The 25,769-nt window shown below is 37.4% G+C and overlaps 1 protein-coding gene across 5 annotated transcripts in view; it reads right to left on the reverse strand.

Annotated features, from left to right (window-relative positions):
* Window positions 1-25,769, reverse strand: part of DLG5 (discs large MAGUK scaffold protein 5) — a 106,282-nt gene that overhangs the window by 45,731 nt on the left and 34,782 nt on the right. For all 5 annotated transcript variants that reach the window (XM_027700023.1, XM_027700022.1, XM_027700026.1 and 2 more), the window contains exons 2-5: window positions 20,828-20,896; window positions 9,604-9,769; window positions 4,310-4,453; window positions 2,591-2,774 (exon numbers count right to left, since the gene is read on the reverse strand). In XM_027700023.1, coding sequence (XP_027555824.1) covers window positions 2,591-2,774; window positions 4,310-4,453; window positions 9,604-9,769; window positions 20,828-20,896 — 563 coding nt within the window. The remainder of the gene's footprint in view (window positions 1-2,590; window positions 2,775-4,309; window positions 4,454-9,603; window positions 9,770-20,827; window positions 20,897-25,769) is intronic.

Genomic DNA, 25,769 nt, shown 5'->3' on the forward strand with positions numbered 1-25,769 from the left:
TGCCAGTAATTACATAATGCTAACATTAGCCTACAAAGGTATGTCCCTAACTACCTGAAAATAAAAAGTATTAAAAAAACTAGAAGGAAAAAGAGATAGAAAACATGAGCTCTATAAAAAGTTGAAACCAAATAGAGAGCAGCTATCCTGCACAAATATGCACAAATTGGCTCCTCATCTTCTTTTATGTCTTACATTCAGAATAAGGACCAGTTCCTGAATATGGAAGAACCTGGATGCTTGCAGACTAAAATGAGAGCACAAGAGATTGCCTGCTCTTCATTGCCTGTCATTGCTAATAAACCCCTTTGCTACAGAGGCAAGAAAAGAGAGACAAAGTTCTTCAGCCTGACACTGGTCTCCTCTAACTAACCAGGATACGTAAGAGGAATGAGTTACTGTTCATAAAGTGGCCCTCGAACAAGATTATACTCCGGCTATTTCCACATACATCCCAATCCTCAGTGGATTCAGCAGCATAACCTGCACAGAGGTGGACCCACGAGTAGCCAGTATGCTTCAGTGAATCATTTCAGATAAGCTAAACACATGGTAAACTGTGAGCATATGTAAAGTGTAAATACATACTGATTAAAACTCACTCAAGGAAGCCATTTTCCTGAACACCACTTCCCAGAGCAGTTTGAGAACAGGTTTGAGAACTATTTGAGAATCCAAACAGAAACAAACCACTTGCTGTCTAAAGCAGATATGGAACGTATTTATGTTGCAAACACACTAAATAATTAAGAAAAGAAGGACTAATATACGAGAAACTGGATGCAATTCAACATAAACTTGCTAAGAGAGATTTGACAGAGGAAGACAGAAACACCAGCACAATAAAGAAGGTCCCCCACTCAAAATCCCAGTCAGTGAAAAAGTAAATAGTCCCAGCTGGTCCAAGGAAGACAGCCGTGGCAACATGAGACTTCATACGTGAGCAGCAGAAACTTAAGCTGGTCAGCTGCTATGCAGCAAATCCATGACAATCCTACACAAAGAGTAATTTGATCAAAAGTTTTTGCTCTCTGAGGCCACCAAGATGTATTTTGTTATGGCCTGACAACGAAACAACACGTCAGAGGGATCAACACAGAGTTAGACTCATTCATACGAGAAGTGACATGGACAAGATAAGACTTTTGGCACCCCTTCAAGACACCATGATTCACTCTGACAAGCTGAGAAATGGAGTTACACAACGTTCTCACTGAGAGTCACATACATAGTTTTCTTTAAGGGTTTAATCATGACGTTGACATGAGACTGAATTTCTTTAAATCAATACCGACAACGACACTTCAGCCCCCTGTCCTTCCAGATAATTTCAAACCTCAGGACAGATCCACAAAATACAATACTCTTCTCTTGGAGGTTGTGCATCCCTTCTTTGCAGACTGGGAAACTGAGGCATAGAACAATTAAGCTATTTGCCCATGTTTACACAGCAAACCATTTCTGCTGTCTTCTGAGCCAAGTCACTAAACCATCTCACAGCAGAGCTTGCAAGATAGTGTTAGAGGAATGGATAAAAAGGAAGAACAAATCTTCACTCCCCTTCGCACTAGACCTCAAGCACATGCTGAAGTGCCATTCAGCACATCCAGCTTGCTTTGACCTTTGCCCCTCCTACCCTAGCAAATAATTATTTTGGTTTGCATAGATTTTGCTTCCGAAGCCTAATGTTTGACTTGCAAGTTTGCCCTGTGAATCAGACTACACACGGTCAACCAAGATACTCTGTTTAACCATTCCATGTTACTGTAACAATTCTAACTAAATGATCAAACTTTTCTGTAGGTGAACAGCAGACCTGATAGGACCAGTTACTCCTTAGTATTACTATTGCTTTTTAATTTTCAGAATATGTGAAAAACACTGACCTGAAGACAGCCTGTGACATAAAGTTCTGAAATATTTAATTCTTCCAGTCCTGAAAATTTTGTCTCTTCTTGTTTCAAGTTCAAAAACATTAATCAACCTGTAGCTTTTTTCTAACTGAATAACTCAGTCATTCCACTAACCTTTACGGTGTCATTAGAACAACAAAAAAAAATCCCAAATCAAACTCCCCACACAGATTAAAAAAAACCCATCAAAACCAACAAATAATCCAAACCTCCAAAGGTTCTCAAAGTGACTGTCACTCTTTTTTTTTAATTGTGATTCTTTCCAAAAAACAAACACAGCATGCAAGTTTAAAGCTATCCCTGTCCCATAAAATACCCTAAGAAAATAGTCATCTTTTTAATGACTTTGCAGTTTCAAGTAAGATTTTTGATGCCTTTCCACCCACTTTAAAAAAATATCATGCATATACAATGCTAATGTACACTTTTTCATCTCTGTATGAAAATTCCTTAATGCCACCTCATATTCTATATCCCTCACTCTTTATTCCAGCCAGACACAGAAAATCAATCAGTATCCAAGATGTCATTTTCTCCCCTAGTACCATAAAACGTAAAGAAGATGTTTCAGAATTAGTAAGACATAAAAGGCAGCAATGCTGCACGTTCAGATTTGTTTATAAAAAGGAATCCATCCTCGATCCCTTCTAGCACATCCCCCCCCAGGCTGAGCTCACCTGCTGCTGCTGGCTGCGCAGGTCCGTTATCTCCTTCTGATCCTCGTCGTGGAGTCTCTTCATTTCCTCACAGGACTGCTGGAGGTGATTATGTTCTCGCACCAACTGCGTGTTTTTCCTCTTCAAGGTATCCATGTCCTCCTTCAGCTGTGACTGGTCACTCAGCAGTCGACTGTGCAATGTGCTGTCACGGTACACAAAAAATGCTCTTAGAGGCCAACTTGCAAGGACAAAGTCCTGGACTAATTCATTTCAAGCATGAGTTTCGTACCAAGAAAGCAGGTCAAACTAACTCAATTTTGCATATTCGTGTATTTCAAGCAGCAGGGAAAAAAAAAAATCAGAAACAAACAGGAAAGTATGAAAATATGCAAAAATACACAGTACTCCTAAACTGCATCAGAAGAGATGACGGATTTATACCACTCATCAATGCCATTTCATAGCCATTAAAAGCAGGCAGGCAAATAGAAATGGCATAATATGAATGTAAGATAATCCTCAAGATAATAGGAATTATCCCACTAATCATCTCCACTTTCTCTCGAGCCCCCCAGCGGAACAGCAGCTAACCAAGAAACAGACGAAAAGTACAAAATTCTCCTTGTATGCTACCGTTTTAAAAAGAAACAAAATCCCCCAAGCAGTCCAATAAAAACACAAGCAACAAAAACACACTATGTATGTTTCAACTACATTCAAGCAGGTAAAAAGTTATGAAAGTTCTTCCAAACTTCACTGTGCAAGCCAGAATTATTGAAAGAAATACACTCTCACTTAAACAACTGAGGCTATCATTCAGATTAAAATTCCAGGTAGCAGTCCAAAATTAGACCAAATCATTGCTGGATAAAAGCAGATCAGCCAATATATTTTACTACTGTAGATTAAAAAGAGTGCCTTTTGAATACCGACAAGTATTTTTATTGTTGAAACAGAACAACTCTAACTAAACTCTCACACTTGCTGGTAAAATGTTAAAAATCTGTATTTAAATATATTAAAAAAACTCCGACAAACACAGAGCAATGAATAGATCTAATTTGCATTCTACATTATTTTGTATTCCTTCTTTATGAAGTCAAATAGCAACATGTCTGTACAAAATGACCCAAAGCATTAAAAAAAGTTTCCTTAAAATTAGAACAACCTATTAAAAAAAAAAGCCTTTTGACAAATTATATTCACACAACTAAGCACACATAATTTTTACATGTAGGTTATTAATCTGCTACCTGTTATTCAGATTTTGTTGGAAATGAGAATGCTAACTCTTTGGAATGCTCACTCTTTTTGTTTTTTAAAAAAAGCACAGGGTTTTAAAAATTATTAGAGAAGAAAATAATATTTAACTTGTGTTAAAACTTACATACATTATCATGAGAGCTATCACAATCTATTAAAAGAGAGTAACAAATTACATTCTCTCAGATTATATTCCGCTCTCTAGCCTGACAGTAAAATTACTAGATTGCAATTTCAAATCAGTAACCTGGGTTTTCTTTTTTCATCCCACCAGGACATTGGGGATTTCTATCTCAAATTCCTAAAAGTAAAACCAGCAATCCATACTTTATCATATCAAATGGGCCAGAAATGTTTTATCTGAAGCAGGCAAGCACTGATCTTGCAATTAAAGTGGAAAAACAGCATTAAAAAAAATTACTTGATTATCATGTTTGGTAAACTCTTACCTTGTACAGCTTTACTAATACTTACTGATAAAAATCTGCCTCTTTTGCTGCTTCTTCACACCTCTTTAGAGTCTTGGTATGTTGATTCTGCAGAGACTGTAGGTCTGACATGGCCTTCATGCACTGAATCTTCAGCCTTTCATAATCATGATTTGGTTTTGGACTAGGCCTAGCATGGAAAGAGAATATAAGGTCAAACATCAGCTACTAAAGAGAATGAAAAATTACTATCCAATAAAAAAAATACTATCACACAATTGCTGATACTTAGGTTATATTATGCTTTAATTTAAATACTGACCAGCTTACGTAAAGATGCAACCGCAAACAAAATGTCACTGACTTAAACCTCTATTAGTTTTAAACTGAGATGTAACACCTAATAATGGGATCAGTTTGTCTAACTATCACTAACACAGCCAAAACTAGTACAGAGTGTGCATGTAACTCTCTTCTGAGCAGCAGTATCACTACAGAACAGAACAGTCACTCGATACAAGAACAAGCCCATCTCTGCACACTCGGCTTTCCTGTGCCACTATGTCAAACTCTCAGCAACAAAGCACAAAGCTGCAGTGAGAGGGGCTGAAAAGAGGCTGCCAAAGTCAACTGGGGGTGCATGGAAGCCTGGGCTAGAAAAGGCTTCTCATATAAGCAGCAGCTGGAGGACCTTGTCTATACCTCCCTAGGAAAATCAGTGAGGGCTGTGAGAAAGACTTCCAATGGGACACCAAAAACTCATACATCTATGCTGGCAAATTTGACCTGTTTGACTAATTGACCATTGAATTCAAATACTGTGATCAAGTAATTCTGCTGAATTACACGTCTGATTGTGTGTTACCATGTTCTTTTAAACTATTATAAAGGATTGAGAAAACATGTCAGAATTTACCTCACATTTCCATAAGATAACACAAATTTTGTCAAACTAATTATTAGGAATCTCCAATACAACATAATCTCCAACAGGCAATTTTCAGTAAACACAACATCAAAGCCAAAGTCAGTCAAAAGAAAAATTTCAGGATGACTGGGAGAGAAGAAATTTTCTAAAATAATCTCCCTTGTCAAGCAATTGACCAACACAGATTACATCTAGAATGTGTGGTACTTGTGCGTGGTACCTTTATTTGTAGACTAGAATTGATTTGATTTGTCTTCTTGTTTTGAAGCACTAAGCTTCTAGGAGGTTCTAAATTGAACTGTTCCTCCTCTATACATTCACAGAATTTTTGCACCATTGAATTTTCTAGTTTCAAATGGAGCTTCTGACAGCTGTCCCTGTGTCATCTCCTGGGTCTCTTGTAACACCACAGGCAATGAATAAAAACCCCACAAACCACCAAAAAAGAAAACCAAAGCCTCCGTAAGGAAACAATTGCTTTCTAATTTAACTCTGCTTATACTCATATCACATTTGCTCCGTTGCTGCACAGATCATTCTTCCTCCCTCCCACCTCACACTCTCCCAAATGGCTTCTCTATAAGCACAGCCTGAAAAGCCATCAGAATTTTCTTTGCTTCATACAGAAAAAACAGCAGCATGGATTCTGGAACTTAAATGCAGCTGGCAATTGAATAAAAATGAAAATGGTTTTGTACTATTTCAGTGGTGAGAATTGTCAAAAAAAAAAAAGAAAAACAATGCCAGCCACATCTGGTTCACAGACTTTGAGGGGGAGTGTGTTTGATATGAGGTACATTTTGGCAACTCAGTTGCATCTGGGTTACTGAGTAGTGAAGCCTTCAATTGAAACTCCTCTTTTTCTCCTTTCTCCAGAGAAGTGCTTTTGGGAAAAACAAAACAAAAAGCCCTTCCTTGACTAATAAACAATTAAAAGTCAAAATCATATAAAGTAACCAAATGTTCAAGCCATATCCACAGGGATTTTTTAGGATATTTTTAAGTTCATTGCTTAGGGGTGCCAAAAGAAATAGTATGTTACTCATACAGCATTACAGACATTACTGCAACTACTCCAAGTGTTATTCTTTTAAAATACAAACCTAGTTAGGATAAGTTAAACTCAATTTGAAATGTTCACACCCTTGACAGAATCACTAAAACCCCAAGTACTGATTTAAATTAGACCTTAGGGTGAAGTTATTGAAAGCAGACACCATCTGTCCACCACAGTCCTTAAATGACAACATTAATTGCAGCACAGTTTAACTCTCAGTTGTAGCATTAAGCTTACTGAGACCCATTAACACATGTTCATATTAAAATATTAGGTCAGTCTGAAAGCTATGGTTAAACTTGTTCTGCAAGTGTAACATCCATCAGGTGTATTTCATATATTGCTGAAGTAACACCAGCATTATTAAAAAAAACAAACACAACAACAAGACCATCACAAAAAAACCCCAAAACAACCAAACCAAACCAAAATAACCCCCCCCAAACAAAAACAAACAAACAAAAAAATCCCCAGATTAAAAAAAAAAAAAACCAACACATCACTATAAACATGGAGACTACGTAGGTAACTACACAAGTTAGCCAAACTATACAACGAGGAAGGACCAACAATGCCACCAATAACATCCTCCATTCTACCTCATCTACATGAAATAAAAACCATATGGATATCCAAGGCCTTATCTTCGACAGTGCTGTTTCAAGACTTTATATCTCAGCAAGAAAAACAGGAATATGAAAATGAGGAATATTGGTCAGAAGTCAAAAATCAAAACTGTCCATTCAAGCACACATAGGCTTGTTTAGGCAAGACCACCACAGTTTTATGCTACAATGTCCCACAAAATACAGAAAATTATTATTTCAATAAAGGAGAGGTAACAGTTACTATTTTGGAAGCACCTGTTCAAATATTAACAAAATTTAAAATGCTAGTGTCAAAGGTCCAACTGTTTTTCTGATATTCATGTGAGAACCCTAAAAATCCTTTGTGCTACAGTGGAATTACCCTGACCATAAATCAAGGCCGCAGTGAGATTGACATTTACATGTATCTGATGCTAATGCCAACCACAGCTCTAATTCTGGGGGCACTGCCTACCTAACAACTTGCAAGTGTTATCATTTACTATTGCAATTCCAACAACAATTACAGATTACACACAAAACAGTCTCTTCTCAAAGGCAGTTTTCAGGGGTTTTATTTGTGTTCCAGCTCTCTTCTATTACTACTACGTAAGTAATAATAGCAAGTTTAAGTCTCCAAAGTGCTGCTTGAGCATACGTAATTATTTGGTCAGATCTCTGTTTAATCACCACCACATGGGCTCACATCCATGTCAGTCCACAAGTACAGCATGAGCAATCCTACTCCTGTCCAGCAGGATGGCACATGATCTGATTCAGCACTTCTCAATCCACTGCTCTAGACTTAGTCAACATGTGCTTTGGAAAGCAGCCCTCAGTTTTGCAATGCCAACCGTCACAGCCAGCACAGCCCAGACTACCAATGTGTTGGGAACTGCAACTGTTTTGAAGCACGCCAACGTGATATGTCAAGATTTGCCTCTGCACCACCTGTGTTTGGTACAGCCATAGTTAAAGCAGCACACACAGCCAGGAAAATAAAGCCTGGGTAGTAAAAGTCACCACCCACATAATGATCTCTCAGCTTTCACACTTCAGCATTAACAGTTTGCCATGTCTGGGCTTTGACTCCTGGAGGCTGAAGATTAGTTTTATATGAGGAAAGAATGTGAAACAAAGTAAAATAAATACCAGCAAGTTTTAAAAACCATAGATGTGTATGGGGATGGGAGGAATAGTTGCTTTTACACTGAAGGAAAAAATGTCAACTAATAATCTTCATTCATTTCCCACTCTTCAAATATTTGATTATTTGGAAGCCAGCATTCTCAGTCTAACTACTGTCCAAGGACTACAAATACAATGTTCATTTTGATGAGTTGTTCTTGAAGCTGTAAACATTTATGTTTTCTACAACATACAAATCCTACACTGAGAGCAAAGGATTGAAAAGAAAGAGAAAACTAGGGCAGTCTCGAGGACAGCTCATCAGAACTTTATTAATAGCATCCTGGATTATGCAGAAGATTATTGTGAGCTATAAAATCCTCAGTGCCTAAGCTCTAGTGACTTCAAAGAAGAAATCCCTCTATGTAAGTAAGTAACTGGAAGTATGCAAAAGATGTTGACATTTGACAATCTTTTTCTCTCCCATCCCCACAACGCTTTGAGAGGGTTAGACAGAACATGATGCTCTTAAAGTAGCCCTCAAAACTCATGGGGGGAGGAAGGGGGCATTAAGATGAGTAGCTATGGAGTTAATAAAACGTCCAGATTCTCCCAATTCCAGTTCACTGAGTCAAATCTTGACCTCATCTCATACAGACAAAAAGTTTAATTAACCACCTGACCACATACAGATAGAGCTGATTAAGTAACAACCAACAACAACAATAAAACATTCAAGTTCAGAGAAGCCATGCATCATGACACTACCTCCCAGAAAATCTGTTCTTTGCTCCTATTTCAGATTCAGTGACAGACAATTTTTTCCCCAAGGTTTAAATATACTCATACATGTGCTTACTGCAGGCATAAAGTACCTGCTCAGTGTACCCAGTCCCACTTAAACATTAGCAGATCTTTAACCCTCTAAAATAAACTAATTCTACTTTCTACTCAATAAAACCCTTTTTTACAATTAACTCATACTCTGAGTACTATCTTCCTCATAATATGTCAACACTCAAATTAGAATGAGCTACATAAGACTGGTGGCCATTAACTAACTTTGAAGACATGTTATTTTAATTTGGCAGCACTCAGTGGAGGAAAGCTCCTTACTCTCAACATATTTCTGCTACACAGTTCCCCAATATATGTATACCAGAAAGCTTATCTTCTAAAAAACACATAGTCCGCTCAACAGAAATCCAAACCTCTCTCTCCTTGCAGAAGCACAGGAATAGCTGAGATTTTTTTCCTTTCCTCATTTCTGTTCTCCAGCCAAGTATTCAGAGCTATTTCCCTTTCTTCTCTCTTGCTTTCAAAACACCAAATGCTTCAGCCACTGTCTTCTTTCTCTTCCCACAACAAAATCCAGGAAGCCTAAACAACTTGTTTGCTTTCTTCTCTCAACATAGAGATGAAACCTACTCCCCTCACTCTCACAGAAAAATTGCTGGACAAAGCGAGAACAGGCGTTTAACAGGCAGCTCTGAAACGTGTTATGTCTGAAACACGCCCATCACCAGGATGCAAGTAGGTTACAAGCAACATAATGCAAGCTTTACAGCCAAGTACAAGTCAAGACACTTGAAAACACTACTGAGAACTTAATTAAAATGTCACATTTCCTTTATGTTTACCTGCAGTCATCGAAGGTGGACCCAGGAGATGAAAGTGCAAGTTGTTTACGCAGCTCATCCCTCTCTCGAGTTACCTGACGGAGCTGATACAAAATAGTCTCCAGCTTCTCACTCATCTGTCTTGTGTCTATCACAGGTGGTGGAGATGATGCTTTACCAGTCGTACCTGACAAAGAGATAAGTAAATGGCAATTGAGAGAACTCCTCATAGAACAATACAACTTCACTTAAGAAGTAACACTAATTTGAAAAATCCCGTATTTTTGGTTGCAGAATCCTGTTCAAAAATGAAACAAGTAATGGAAGTTGTCATGAATGAGTCGACAGAAAAATAATTCCAGTCAGATCCCATACTAGCAGAAAAGACCTGTGTTGCGAGTTAAGTTTGCATGAGTAGGTTACTTGCTCACTCATGAACTTAAAAGTTGCCTAAAAGGCAAAGCAAGTTTGCATTAGCAATTGCTAAGACCTCAGGAACTACTACAGTGACACAAGTCATAGGTAAAAACATTATTTTCAATAAGGAACCATTTCCATGCTTCTAAAAAAAAAAGAAGAAAAACACACAACCAGCAACAGCAGAGAAACTGCTACAGCACAGGGGCTCTTTTGCTTTTCTTTTATCTAGCAACATAGACATACCACTCTGCTATGTGCTACAGCCAACATTTATTTTTAATGCAATTCTGTGCTTTCACATGTCACAATTTTTCGGTCTGGTACATCAATTTAAAGATTTGACTTGCCAACAAGTCATGAAAAATGGGCTTCATTTTTAACAACACTGGCTAACACAAGCACATTGCAATCACTGCAACTGGACTACACATCTAATTTCCTCTAAGGGACAGTCATACATTCAAAGCGTTCTGTGGGGCTTTTTAATTCTCAGCTTTCCTAATATCAGAGCTGATGATAATGCCTACTGTCTTCTCAGAGAACAATATCAACAAAAAGATGTCTTCTTCCACTCAAGAGATGACAGTCTGCTATATTGCTTCATAACATGTTGACAATTAATTCAACTTTTAATTCTGCTCATTTAAAATTAAGTTGTAAACATAGTTTTGCTTGTGTCTCTCAAACACATGAGAGCAGACTCAAAGATAAAAGTCACAGATGTGAAAGTTAAAGGCCTAAATCTATATAGGAGATTATTTTCTACCCAATAGAGAAATTCTAGAAATAGTTTACATAATTATACAACTGAAACATGTAGCTGATATATGTATTAACTTGTTATTTTGCTATTATGCTTTTTTTTAATTAATGAAGAAACAAAAGATAGAATAGAAAAATAATGCTCTCTGATCACTGTCTTAAAAAAATTTTCAAACAAAATTATTTCCCTGGTTTAAATGGTAATGAGTTGCAAGAATTGGCTTCTTATCTCTAAACCCAGTTCACGAAGGTACTGCAGAACGTAAAAACTCCAACTTGTCAGTAGAACTACCTGCGCTTTAAAATTCCCACACCAAAATAATTGCAGTGTCAGGGCTATCATACATACAGCATCTAGAATAATAGGATCCCTGGTTTTATTCCTTTTAGCTGTTACTGTAATTATGTAATGAGAATTTATGAAAAGAGACTGTTCTTTTAATCTAACTATTGCATAATAATGTATGTAAATGCTCTAATAGTAAAGTGAAGAAATAAAAAATGGCACGAATGACCTGCACTCTGTAGAAAGACATGAACTCGCATCCCTCAGAAGAATTCTCAGTGGAGGCTGCATTTGGGCTTTTCCTACTACTTTGTTTCACTCCTCCATCCAGATGGAGCCCCTTCATTCATAAGGACTAAGGATTTCACACTTCTACAATGCAGTTATCCTTTCTTTTAAACAAGAACCAGTGGACATAATTTCTATGGCAAGGTTTTACAGAAACCAGTAATAATACAAATGCACTATCCTGGGCTCACGATATAGGTAATAAATAAGGAGAGAAACAAATAGACAGATAAAAAAAGTCAGAATGTGTATTCACTTGGAATAGTTTGGACACATCAATGAGCAAGGAATTTCACAAACAAGCTGAAAGGTAAAAGCAGACAAACCAAACTCAGGTACTGACAGGCTGCATGGTCTTCGGTAAATTCAATGGCAACATGCACATCATCTCACTTGAGCTGACATATCAGGGTATGTGTAACATGGAGAATGCCCTTCTCATCCTTACAGAGAAGTTCAAAAGCTTATGTCATCCTGGGGTTGCTTGCAAGCAAAACAGATGAAAAGGATGCAAGAGGTCAAGAGGAAGGAGGAGATGGATCAGGAAGGCTGGTGTGCTTTATATGGAGAAAAGGGCATTGGATTAACAATTGGTCCATCACTAACATCATCGTTAACTCCAGCAGCAGCCCTGTGGACAATGTCCGCTACGCAAACCTACAGCAGCATTCAACGGCTGTCCCAGGAATCTTTAAACACAGTAAAAGCAGTCCAGAGTTACAGCTCTATTCCTCCACCTCTTTCCTCCCCCCACAGCTTGGACAGCATCTGAGTGACAATCTTCTTCAGGCAAGGAGAACATTTGTGCACACAGTCCCAAAACTGTGCCAAGCAACAAAAGTCTGCTTTAAATAAAGATGGGCTAATTAGCCTTAGGAAAGAAGCTTTGTCACTAATGTGAAGCCATTAGTCTTAGTACCAGAAAGGGTTATTTTTCATTAACTTGGCAATTTTTACAAGCACATCAACAGATATTTTAATCTCTCCAATGGTATTGTCCACGCACAGCATCAGCCACAAGATGTACGGCTGTTAAGTGCTGTAAAAACACAGATCAATGTGATCCAGTTTTTCCCACTCTTATCTTTAAAAGAGGACCCAAAAGTTCATCTTTGCTTGATTTGCTAACAACCTTACATTTTCAATAGTTGTACAGAAGTTCTTATAAAGCTTAAATCAGATTTCTGAATGCTTAAAAAACAAACACATTCAGTAAACACCTTTTTCATCAGAAAAATTGCACAGTATTTGTTTCCTTTAGAGGAGCTTTTATAGCTGAATGCTAAAATCCTTTAGCTACATCTGACATCTTGATGCAGCAGAAGGAAAGTGACCTGTGCTTCCAGCTTTGTATTCTTTTTCCATCTGACTGCCTATTTTTTAGCAAAGTACTTCCCTTTCTGCACTTTAACCACTCAAACTGGTCTTAAGACATATGAGCCTAAAGGCTAAATCTCCATTATCCAAATTATGCCACCTTTCAGTAACTTACCTGCTTTCTCAGACAACCTAGATTTCTGAAAAGGCATTTATTGCATGTCCTGCCAAGTGCAACTCATTCTCTGCTTTGATAAGCCTCACAACTCATTTTTGACAAGGCTGTACTGGGATTCTGAGAACTTGACCGCATGGGAGTCACTCCCTGGCCAGCCTCCAGGTAAGCAGCACTCCACCAACTCCTGAACCAGCCGAGAGCAGGGACGTGTCGCACAGTGAGAATGCACTTGGCCCATAATGCAGCACATTCACTGAGTCCTGAGCACGCATTGACTTAATCTAAAGCACGATTTTGCAGGAATTCCATCACAGGTTGTATAAAAGAAAAGCCTTAAAAACAGAAGCTGGAGTGATCATATCCTCCGTATTATAGTCCAAATGCTGGACTTGACAGAAACCACAAAGATCCATTATGTAACACATACCAAATATAATTCTTGATGATTACTCTAACTGACAATGACTGAAGAGATAATATGTCCACACAGAAACAACTGCTTAGTTAGCTTCATATTTGGGGATGGGGTAGCATATTTTTTGAAGAATAACAGAACATTTTAAGAGAAACAGGTCTGGAAAACAGGTCATGGAAACTGGACCAAAATGTACCATAATGTCAAATAATAATATAATTTTGAGGTGGGAAAATGTGTACCAATGCATAAACAGCTAATTTTAAGAAATGCCATTAACATACTTTGAGTTATAATAAACTCATTAGTCTTTGAGAAATACACTTGCACCACGGATTCAATTAATTCAAAAGGCAATATGTCACCAGATAACAGAATGCCTGAATTTTACAATGATTTTTCTTAAACTCATAAATTTGTGCTCCTTCTTGCTTGAAAACAAACAGGAGACTAATTGTACAGTCAAGCCTTTTTCATTGTTTTCTTTCATAAGAAATAAAATCAACAGGGATGTTCAGAATATTATTTCTTTATGTCTCTGTAAATCATGACAGAAAATGTTGAAAAAATACTTGCAAGATGTATTGCAAAGCATGATCAACAGGGTTTTTCCCCAAGCTAGGGAAGTAGTGAAGAGGAAAGACTTATGCCTGCTGTAGGAAAATGCATTCTAAAATATTTACCTTCTTTCAATAATTTATGGAGGATAGAACAGGATTACATATCAGAAATTATCATTTAGATACGTTTCTTCAGATATGTCTTTTGAAGTGATCTTGAAACAGAACAGAACAGAATTGCAAGGAGGTGAAACAAAACATTAGTAAAACCAAACAGCGGTACACTGAGGACAGGAAATTGAAAAGTAAAATAAAGAACTGTGGAAACAGTTTCATCTGACAGACAGAAAACCTAATAGGTTATGAAAGCAGTGAGGATCATGTAACATGCAAGGACAAAAGAATACGTAGTGCTTCAGTATATTGTTTTAATGCAGAATGTAACAAGCTAAACAGAGCCAGCAGCATCTAAAACAAACTTTCAACTTCAGTAAGTCTAAGACTATAGAAAGAACTGAAGAGTGATTCTGGAAAGGTCAACATGAAAAACAATCTACAACCTAATACTCAAAAATAGCAGAGGGGATAGGGTGGGGAAGGGTAAATACATCAATTCCAAACGTCCTTGCAGAACTTTGCTGGGCTAAAATACAACTGAGAGCAAAATCTGTTACTGTAACCAAGGAAAATACAGTTGAAGCTTCTGGGTTTGAATATATGGTAGCTCCCTGGCTCAAACTCTACCTTTGTCAGGCTTACAACTGTGTACTGAAAGCACAGCCCACACAGAAGTGTCCAATCTGAACTCCAGTGACTATGATCAACCACTGCACACCGATCAAAGGTATGAGACTCCTCCAGTGCTCTGTCCTTCACATCTTCTCCTGCAGGAGTTATGAGCACTGGCTCACCATATCACTTTGCAGCCCCAAAAGAAAACCACTGACACCAAAAGGATTTCCTAAATGCACAGACTGATAAAGGGCCTCAGGGAGCAGTGAAAGACACCACGTTCCAGAGGTGCTGTCTGGAGTGCAGGAGATGAGTATTCACACACTGTATTTCCATTCAAATCAGAATGGAACAGAATCAGACCAACCAAATCTTCAGAAATTCCTCCAGGGAGCTGACAAATGTTAAGAAGATACTATAGCAAGTGGTCAGTTATTTATTAGTAGCTCTCTCACCACAAAAACCCTATTGCCCCTTCTCCAAGACTGCATCAGTATACATGATCAAAGTTAACCTTATAATTGTTACCATTCTTTTTTTTGAAACAGGGCATGAAGTCCAATGAATAATCTTGAGTACTTTTGAAGTGACACGAGTTGAGAGAACCCTCTGCATGACTCATGTCAACCCATAGCTGCCTGAAAATGGACACCAAAGAAGACAATGATAATACAGTAAGGCTATTCAGAATGCTTATTACTTAAGAGGAGATGGTTACTAACAAACACACTGAAAATTAGTTAGAGACCTTAGGGGTCAATCCTAGTGAGAGCTACATGGTTCATGAACAGAGTAAAATAAGAGAGTGAAGTTACTTTAGGTGTGTGGAGGAGACTGCTCATTTCCCAAGTTAAAAGTCTTGTTTCCAGTAAACTAAACTGGTAGTTTATTACATTGGAAATAAATCTATACACAGAATTTTAATTCAATCATCGAGACCAAATTTTACAGGAAAAGGACTTCTGAATAGAGAAACTGATGGGCAAGGAGGTGGACAGTCAAAGGCAATTACTGCAGTACAGAAAAAGATTCTGATGTGGAGTACTGGTAGTGTTCCTACTACCTCTTCTTATTCATTCATGGCCTTCCAGCAAGTGTAATATTGTCACTTGTCCCTTTGTCAGTGTGTGTTAACTGTTGAGGTGTCTTTAGCAAACAAACTTTGTGTTAGTAAAAAAAAAAAAGCAAAAAATAAAATGGAGATTCCTATAGGCTGTTATGGGGGAAATAAATAACTCTTTCAGAAAAGGACAGTGTTTGTCTTTGACTGACTGAGCATCATAAGCCACACCTGCAATTGAACAGTTCCTATGAATAGTGAAAACAATTACTTTGTTATATACAGCTGCAGAAAGTACTAAGCAACAAACTGAAATCACTACAACGTGAAAGGACACTTGTCAAAATGGCCAACATGAAAATGGGGAATGAAAGAATAGACATTGTTGGGAAGAAACCTGCTGGGAGGGTGGTAGTGTTTGCTTTGGAGTAAGAATTAAGGCTCTCAGATTAAGCAACCTGAACTGCAATTAGTGAAAAACTATCTGTAAATAGCCTGTCAGGCTGATAAGTTAATCAAGTGTTAAGCAAGGAATACTCTCAGTTGAAGTCAATGCTGGACAAGCTTGGTGGAGACAGATACATGACCGCATGATGGCTGCAAGAAAAAGGCATAAAATTGTAGAGCCAGTGGTGGTGTTTGTTACAGACTGGTATGTCCACGGCAGGGGGGTTAAAACGAGATGATCTTCAATGTCCCTTCCAACCCAAACCATTCTATGATTTCCTGTAAGTTCCCACAGGAAAATGCAGCACAGTGACCTGAACAGAGAAGAGTAAGAAAAAATACTTATGATGAAAAAGTGATACCATTTGCAAAGAACTGAACAGGTGGAAAGATAATAGTCTGTTAAAAGTTAAAAGATAAAGGTCATAATATGCAATGTGGAATGAAGAGGACACAAGATTGACAGCTGTAATCAAAACAATGCAAAGAGATCTGGCTGTGGAAAGAAGAAATTTATCCATGTGAAAAAATGGAAGGTCTTTTCCATTCCAAAAATCCTCTCATTAGGAACTCAGTATATTTTCAAATAATGGAATAGTATGCAATGCCTTTCTGTTAAAAAATTATAATAAAAACTATTGTGAAGAATCTTCTCAGAGCCCTAGCCTGTCTCCTGCACGCAAACTGCTGGGTTCCATTAAATAACATTTCTTAAAAACAAACAAACAAACCAAAACAAAACAACACCCAAACATCTGTGCATTGAGGAGGGGAAGAAAACCCACGTTTTTAAAGCACTAAAGGGAAACTCTGAAGCATCATTATGGTATTAGGAGAGGTAAAAAATGTTTCAATTGTAAACCATAATCCTGTTGCGGCATCAAATGTCAAATGACTAAGTGCACTATACAAACTGGCTCTCTTTTTTTAAGTGTTTTAGAAAGAGGGTCTTGATTCTGTGTTCTATTCTTCTCCATTATCATGACTGGTCAAGTGGGAGACCAGCCAGTGCCTGTCACATATAGCTCTGTTACTGGTTTCTATCCAATTCCTAAGTGACACTGTTGTTCCGTGCTTGGCACGACAGGCACTGAATCTCCATAAATAATTATTCTGATGTCAGAGACACAGGATTGTAGCTCCATTCAGAGAGTCTGCTGGGCATGGGGAGCGGGCAGAAGAAGGATGCTTCTATTTACACACAAAAATCTTTGTCATTAGCCAAGAGCAAAGAGAAAGGAAATACAGAGAGAGACCATGACAACAGGGATTTAATAAGGATTTAATAGGGATTTGTTCCTCTGGGGGGACAAAGGTGGGGCTGAAGGACAATGGTGGTATTACGCTATTACAGCAGTTTATTGGACCTCTTTCAGAAATAAACCATGAACACTTACTCTCTATACCATCAAAACTACCTATTTTACATGTACAACAAGAACTTTATTAATGCATGGGAAAGAAAAGGAAGGAAGCAAAAGAAAAAAATAAAATATTCTCATCTAAACTAATTGTGAATAGTGAGCAAAATCATGCTGTCACTCTGAGGTTTTATTTACGTACAAATACAAATGAAAAAGGCAAATACAACTACAAAGGAGTTTCTTCTCCAAGGCTGCTAACCTGCTATTACACAGGTGGGAAAACTGGCTTCCACTCAACTGCCTATGCTATCACAGGCACAAGAGGATGGAATTTCATTCTTCTTGCATCCCTTGTGCCCTGCAAGCCCATATAGGCAGGAAAAAAAGAAAAAAAGCTTGGATGGCAACCCAGTACTCAGAATAGACTAGCACTAAGCTCATCTCTGAGTCACATTATGCAAATTACATCACTCCCTGCTCTCCTCTTGTACTGACTATGAGGTTACTGAAGACTGAGAGAACCCCAGCAGATCCATTTGTTCCCCATACAGAAGCTGTTCAATAAGTCTTCATCTATGCTGCTGCTCTCCATGCTTGTTGCACTCTGCTTTCAATGAGAGAATCAGAACTGCAAATACAGTGAAGACTTGGGCACACAACGGTAATAAAATGATGTTGTCTCATCTTTCCCTTTTCCTTTCAAAATCCTAATACCGTGCTTTATTTATTTGACTGAGATTCAGCACGTTTTCTCAGAACTATCTTTTAAGAACAATCACCTTATTTAGTTCTAAGATTAGATATTTAGTTCTAAGATTAGATATTTAGATCAGGGTCTTTTTCTGAAAAATAAGGCCATTGTTACATACATCAGCTTCATAAATTAACTCTGAAACCCAAGATAACCGTAAAACATGTAGCATTATCTCCATTTCACAACTTCCTGGCTTACTTGGAAGTATGATTCTATTTCAGAAAAAGATCATTTAATTAAGAATGCTGGCAGCAGAAACCATCTCCAACAATAGCTAGGGTAAGTAAGACTGAGAAGAGAAGATGAAGCACATGGATATGCACTTCTCTAGTTACATTTACAAACTATGGAGTCCAAACACTACAAATGAAAGATTGTACTCTCTCTCATAGTTTGATGACACTAAAACTAATTCTCTGATGATTTATCCGGGCGTAATCAGTGGCCCCAATACCTTTCTCATTTCTCCTGAAAAGTCATATACCTCAATCTGTTTCTGAGCTGCTTGACAAACAGAAGCAAGATATTAACTGAAACCAGTGTTTTGAGCTCAGGTATAAGACAGATCCCCTATCTGTCCTGTGAGGAAGGTCTACATGATTGGGGAACTCAATTTTTCTACATGTGTGTGTACATACAACTATCAATATCAAACTGAACATATTCTAAAGCTTACATTGTCTGCAAACCATGAGCTATTTATCTTCTTTCACTGATGCATTCATTTCACAGGCTAAACTTACCACTTCCACTGCACAGAACTACCCTTGTGAAAATTATTTCAGTGAGTGGGGGACAGAGTGGGGGGAAGATGTATATGAAATTCCTCAAATGCTACAGCACCTCAGTATTTGTCGGCATTCCATTCAAAGAAGTCATATGAAGCCTTAGGGGAGGTGGCATGCAAGTGCTTTTAGTTATGATGGTTTGTCATTCAATAAATTAGTCAGTATTAAAATAATCTGACTGCAGCTTTGAAGTGACTTGCAAACACATCTATTAGGATATGTTAGTTATCAAGCAATTTTTCTACCGATAAAAGAGACAATAAAAAATATTGTCTCTTGCAAAACAAGAGGGTGAGAAAATGGTTGGGGGAAAAATCATACTCATTGGGGGAAAAATCATACTCATTAATAACAAGTCTATAACCATACCATAAAATAAACATGCCAGCTTCAAATAAAGAATTCCCCTGGCTGTTAATTTATTAAATATTAAATTCCTAGCACACATAAATAATTTGAATAAAACAAAATTATGGAGATTAGTAGATCACAAGTTTTGTTTAATAATAGGGCACTTAATTTTCAGGTTATAAATAATTTTGATTACTGCACACTCCAAAGGCATATATCAATTCTGAGGACACCTTTTTATGTCAAGTACACAGATCCAAATTCAGTATGAACTTCAATGTCTTAAAATACAAACAAAAGTTTTTGGGAAGGAACATTAAAAAAAAAAAATATTTAAGTGTACCATTCCTTTTTAAAATCAGGAACACGGAACCAGAAAGGACCACCTGCATTTCTCCTATCTCAGCCATCACTTCATCCCATTATCCCACAAACTTACTGGATTTCACCTTAGAAGAACTTCCTTCTTTGGAAGGCTCATTTTGAGTCTGCTTGTCTTGAAAATTTAGGAACTTAGTTCTTCCAATTTCCAGCCCCAATTTACTCATAGCAAATTACACCTACCCTTCCTTCAGGTAATAACATACAAGTGTGATCTTGATTAAAATCAAACTAACATGTCACAGCTTCCCGCGTTTTCAGCAAATAGTTCAATCAACACTAAAATCTTGTTCCTGCATGCTGGAGTTAAAAGTTCAACTCAAGGACTGCAACAGATGTCTACCCACATCCCTAAACAGTCAACTGACTTGCCTGGTGCTGTCAGGGAAGCCTACATATGCCTACAGATTGGAACTTTAAAAATGCAAGAGCCTGCATTCCCTATCCAGGGCAAATGGATTTCACAATAGAATGTATTTGTATAAGTAAAGAAAGATGAGGAAAACTGACAGCTAATAGAGCTCTTCCAAGATCATCTTGTAGACAAAACACCTCTAACACCGTTTCTTTTACCTCCAATTTTTTTCTGAGTATTTTGTCTTTCTCAATGATTTTCAAGGCAGACAAAATGAAGCAATTAATCACATGCAGGAAAACAAAAATATTAAAGCTTGTAGGCACTTTCAAAAGTTTAAGAGGCCATGGCCTTGGCTAACATTATTTATAATTTCTATGATGCTTTTGACTCTGACCACAATTTTTACATCTACAAAAATACATACATACACATATACACATGTCTCTATATATATTTATATGCACAGACTTGTATAAACCCAACGTTTCCATTTTTACATCATCTTACTAAGTAACTCAAAGCATAGTTACATCATTTAATGTAGTTACATCATTTAATGTATCTCAGTGTTAGAGATTTTACTGGCAACAACTGCAGCCCATCATGAAAAGGCTCAGCTTGCACTGTACAAAACAAGTATATTTTTTCCTGATGAAGATGGATATTTACATCTTATAGTTCAACTTATTTGATTTTATGACCAGAATCCCAGAGACAACCTTAAAAATTTGTTCTCCCAGTTTCCAAAAGACACACTCAACAAGTTGCTAAATACTTTACTCACCAATGCTGCTCAGAGAACTGCTGCTTTCAGAGTCAGAAGGCATTATGGACAGCACACTGTAAGTAGACCCTAAAATCAGGAAAATAAAGACAGTATTACTTTCTTTTCCCCTTTCCCTCTCCTCAAGCCAAGCTAATGATCCATTTCCTTGATATTGCAGATGTCAAATGCACTAAATTAGAGAGAACACACACCACTGAAGCATAAAAATCTCATAGCCAAGGTATAATTTGTAAATTAACATTACACTGTGCACTGAATAGAAAATCATTTTGGATGAAATGGTAAAAATTAGTTCAGCAAAATACTGAACTAATACATTGGTTATTTCACATACACTGAAAATACAGTATCATGCCTATAATAGGAAGACCATGTGTGACAATAGTCAGAATCTATTTCGGTTTCTTTTGTTTTTACATGTACCAACTCCTAACTCATTGTGTAATTGATTTGTATTCTTATCCTCAAACATCATTCAGACTTGAAAATTTCACTTCATTTGTAAGTAAAATTTGCTTACATCCATTTGCAACTTGAGGTATCTAATTTTAAAAGCAAGGACCTACAAAGCAGCAAGTTTTTTCATGTATTAATAGATCAACAGACAGAGAAGCCTTTCATTTTAGCTATTTTAGAAGTATGCTAGATTTTACTTACCAGAAGAACTAGAAAAACAGGTCCTACTTCAAAACATTAACTAAACAGCTCCACCATTCCTCACAGACAGGATAAACACACCATAGTAAAGACAGGGAATGACTGTGTGCAAAAGCCATTAGAAATTTGGTCCATTTTCAGCACTAGCCAGAATGTGAAACCTGTCCTCACAACAGCCAAGCTCAGATAGTTTCAATCCTTTCAGGAGCTGGCTTTCCTATAGCCCCTCTTTCTTATATTCCAGTATTTCTGCCTTCCTTTCTTCCAATTTCTTTAAGAAATAAAAGCTGATAAGATTATCTGTATGGATCTACCATTGAAATAGACTGAAGAAAGGACAGGCTAGAAAATAAGAAAGAAATCCTAATTTTTGCTTGTCTCCTCTGCTTTTTACTAGAGAAAGACATGACATCAGTAAATACCATGGTGTTAGATGAAGGAAAGGCAAGATGTGATGAAATAATTCTACTAACAACACATATGACAAGCTTGTCACTGTCACAATGGCTGGCTTCAGAAAAAAATCTGCTAGGCATTTTTGCTTCCATCTCCAATATTTGCAAATAATAATTTAGGCTGTATTCCTATTTCATTAAAGTTTATTAAAAGCAAAATAATTTCTGCATTAATTTTTTTTGCAGTATTTCTTGCAGTCTGAACTTAGATTAGAATCATAAGGAAAGCTGAAAAAAACAGATCAATATATTAAACAAAGTAGGACATCTTTATGACAGACAACGTGTACTGAGATGGTATCAAAACTGCGTGGGACTCAAGCAAAACAAAGTCTTGTGCCAAGAAGTGACACTTGATTATACTTGGCAACTTAAGGCAAAATTGCCCAGTTCCTGTAAAAGATTACATAGTAGTTCCACATCTAAATGAAGTTGCACTGATTGTTAGCTGTTTTCACTTCTAAGAGTGGAGAAAGAAAAGACTCAAAATCTCATCATCTTAACTGATTTTTCTTCTATTTATCTTCAAGACGCACTGATCGTGTCTGTATTCTTTTCCTGCACATTACAAGCCTGAGCCAGGACTTAAAACAAGTTAAAATCTGCTACCTGGAACAGAAAGGTTTTGTGAAGCTGACTTCATCAATGGAGAAATATGACTCTTCATCATAATGTTTTTAAAACATTAGCTGAGATTTGTAAATGCAAGATCTGGTATGCATGGCATGTTATCAAGAAAACCTACAATTGTAAAGAGGGGAGGAATCATCTGACCCATTCATAATTCCTCACTTCCAACAACAACAATAAAAAAAAAATCTAGCAGCATTTGTCTGGTTTTGGTTTGTTTTTAAACTACACAGCATATGAGTCCATTATCTGTGACACGTGCCACCTCTGCCATCAGAAGCAGTATTAGTAAGCATTAGAAACAATAACCAGAGGACTCTACACAGTTTCACAATATTAAGATTTGTCTTTAGGTACTGTACTGATATACATCCATGTATTCAATACAGGTTAAAGTGGCATCGTATTTGGCATATTCTGCTTGATCAAACCAGCAATACATCATTGGTACCTGCAAATGCTCCAAGGCAGCGTTCCCCCACTCTATAGGATGCCTCCTCAAATAAATGAATACACTCAAAATCACCCCAACAGCAATTCAGATACACGTAAAAAGGTAGGGAAAAAGGCCCAAGATAGTTTCTACCATGAAAGGCACCAGAACACCCTGTTTACTCATGAGCTACACAACCATGGTATTTAAAAAAATTTGTTGCAAAACCACATGGCTCCAAACAATTTTTCACTTTATTTCATATTTTTAACACTTTGACTGTCCATGTTGCCAAATTGTACAAAAAATAAGTTCAGAACACTAAACCTAACAAGAATCCATGAATGCTTTTTAAAGTAAATGTTGAAAGTACTTCACACCTATGAGTGCACATGCCTTTCACCATTCTTTTTCAAATATTTGACTTTAATATTTTTCTGCTGCTATTCACCTTGCATATTCAAGTCCCACAGTACTAAAACTTGCTACATTTGACCTCATTTCACTGATTTAAAACAACTGCTAACATGTTCCTAAAGCTCAAAATTACAACTTGAAATGACAGGATTCCAAGAAACACAGTAGAACCTACTCATACTTACATTAAAAAAACAACAACAAAAAAACCCAAAACCAAACCAAAACAAAAAAACAACCAACAACCAAAACGAAAAAAACTAAAACTCAAACAAAGAAACAAACAAAAAACCAACAAAAAACCCCAAAACAACAACCAACCAACCAAACCAAAAAGCAAACCTGTCTTTTACAGATACACATTCATACAGAGAGAGAAAATAGCATACGCATCCTGTCTTTGTATAGCAGACTTGCTTTCTTTTTTACTCATCCAGACATAAGCTTTGGATCAATTCTTGGCTGTATTAAACAGCTTTGGCAGGGCAGAGGGATTTAGAAACTGCTTCAGTAGATACTTGAGAACCTTAAGAATCTCACTTCCTTTTATTTTCAAAAATTAGGGCAAGTCAAATTTCTTTGAGTTATTACTGTCTTTATTAATCAGATAACAGGAAGGCCACTTAAAAACTCACAAATTTGGGAAAGGAACTAGTTCCTTAATGTGGAAGCTAACTCCAGGGACAACAGAGAACTGTGTTCCAGTTTGCCTTCATCTTTCACACAACAGCCCCATAGAAACAGTGATATGTTCTTTCTTTGTCAAGAGAGACAATGATGGTGGAGGAGGAATAAAAAAGGAGAAAGAGAGAAAGTTACATGTCCTAAGAAGACACCAACTGTCTAAACCAGCAATATCCTCATCAGCAGTGCCAAATCCAGACTGATGGAATTAAATTATTTGCACAAAATTAAAGTGCAACATTTCTGTCTTTTTAACTTCTGAATTGTGAAACACCATGTAACACTGGCCATCACCTGTACTTCAAGGAGAGACTAAAAAATCCAAGTCAGATAAACTCAAAGTAAAGCCTCCAAAACAAGCTTGAACTTGATACCTTCAGTAAGAAAGCAGTACAAAGGATCAAGTATGATATCTTCTAGGACATTATTGAACGACTTCTGAGAAAAAACACTGTTCAAATTTCATTATATGGAGATAAACTGACTGTCAGAATTGCCATGGCTGCACAGAAACTTCTCATCCTCCTCCATACAAATATGCACACATATGCACGCTCTGCTCATGGCTTTAAAGCGTAATGTATCCAAGGGGACTGTACTGGTAAGACACACAAAACTCGTTGCACATATGCTTTCAGTCCACTAATTCTTTTCTTCCCCCCTTATCTATAATCCAACTCAAAGAAAGCTATTTCATCTTCCAAACTTCACTATATTAACTAAATAACTGTGTAGGAATAAGAATAATTACTCCCTCAGATACACACCTTCAACACAGGGCAAAGAGACAACTATACTGAACCTGCTGCAGTGTGTGAAGAACTAGGGGTTTATTCAAGGAACATTAGTTGTTTCATCCCACAGGATGGGGGTTGCTCTGATCTCAGCTACACAGCTCTTGGCAGGTCATCCATCTCTAAGGATTGCATTTAGATCTGCAGTATGGCCAAATCTTGAATTAAGCATGTTTTCTAAGTAGGAGTGAGCCTGGAAGGAGGGCTTTGCCTGCACAAATCTCTTTGCTACACCTCTGTGTTCAACGATGATGTAAACAACCCTCCATGCTCCCTGGCTGCAAATTTCCATTGTTAATTAAACTGTGCTCTTCCTCCCACCTCCCCTCCCAGTGCAACGACTGCCAGCTGATTCAGCTTCTTGTCAGCAAGTGATTTTTCTGATGGAAATCCAATGCACCAGATGAGAGGGCAGCATGACAAATGTTGTTTTATCCACATCTCCACACACCAAACCAAGCTGACTTTGGCAGGATTCCTATTTGCTGGGGGGGGGGGGGGGGAAGCAACAAAGTTTGATTAAAACCGGAAATTATCATTGCCTTTACAACAAATAAAACTGCCCAAGGAGCTTAGAACCACACGGGTCTCCTATGCTCTGCCTCTGATGCTATTATTTTCTTGGCAGCCTATGCAGCCAGGTTTGTCAAAAACCACACGACATGGTAATTTCTTGCAATTGTGTGACATTCAGATGCTAAATTCTGACCTCATACAAAACCTTCAATCGGGTATTTGCTTCCATCCATGTCAAACTTATTTCAGATGTTTCACAGTCATTTACTTTTAAGAATATGAGTAACTCCAAGAACAAAGGTACAAACTTAGCAGTGACTCTTCCTCATCTGCTTTTAAACATGGCTTTATTA

Source organism: Neopelma chrysocephalum, unplaced genomic scaffold, assembly GCF_003984885.1.
Source record: "Neopelma chrysocephalum unplaced genomic scaffold, ASM398488v2 Primary Assembly neopelma1_143, whole genome shotgun sequence".
Lineage (NCBI taxonomy): Eukaryota > Metazoa > Chordata > Aves > Passeriformes > Pipridae > Neopelma > Neopelma chrysocephalum.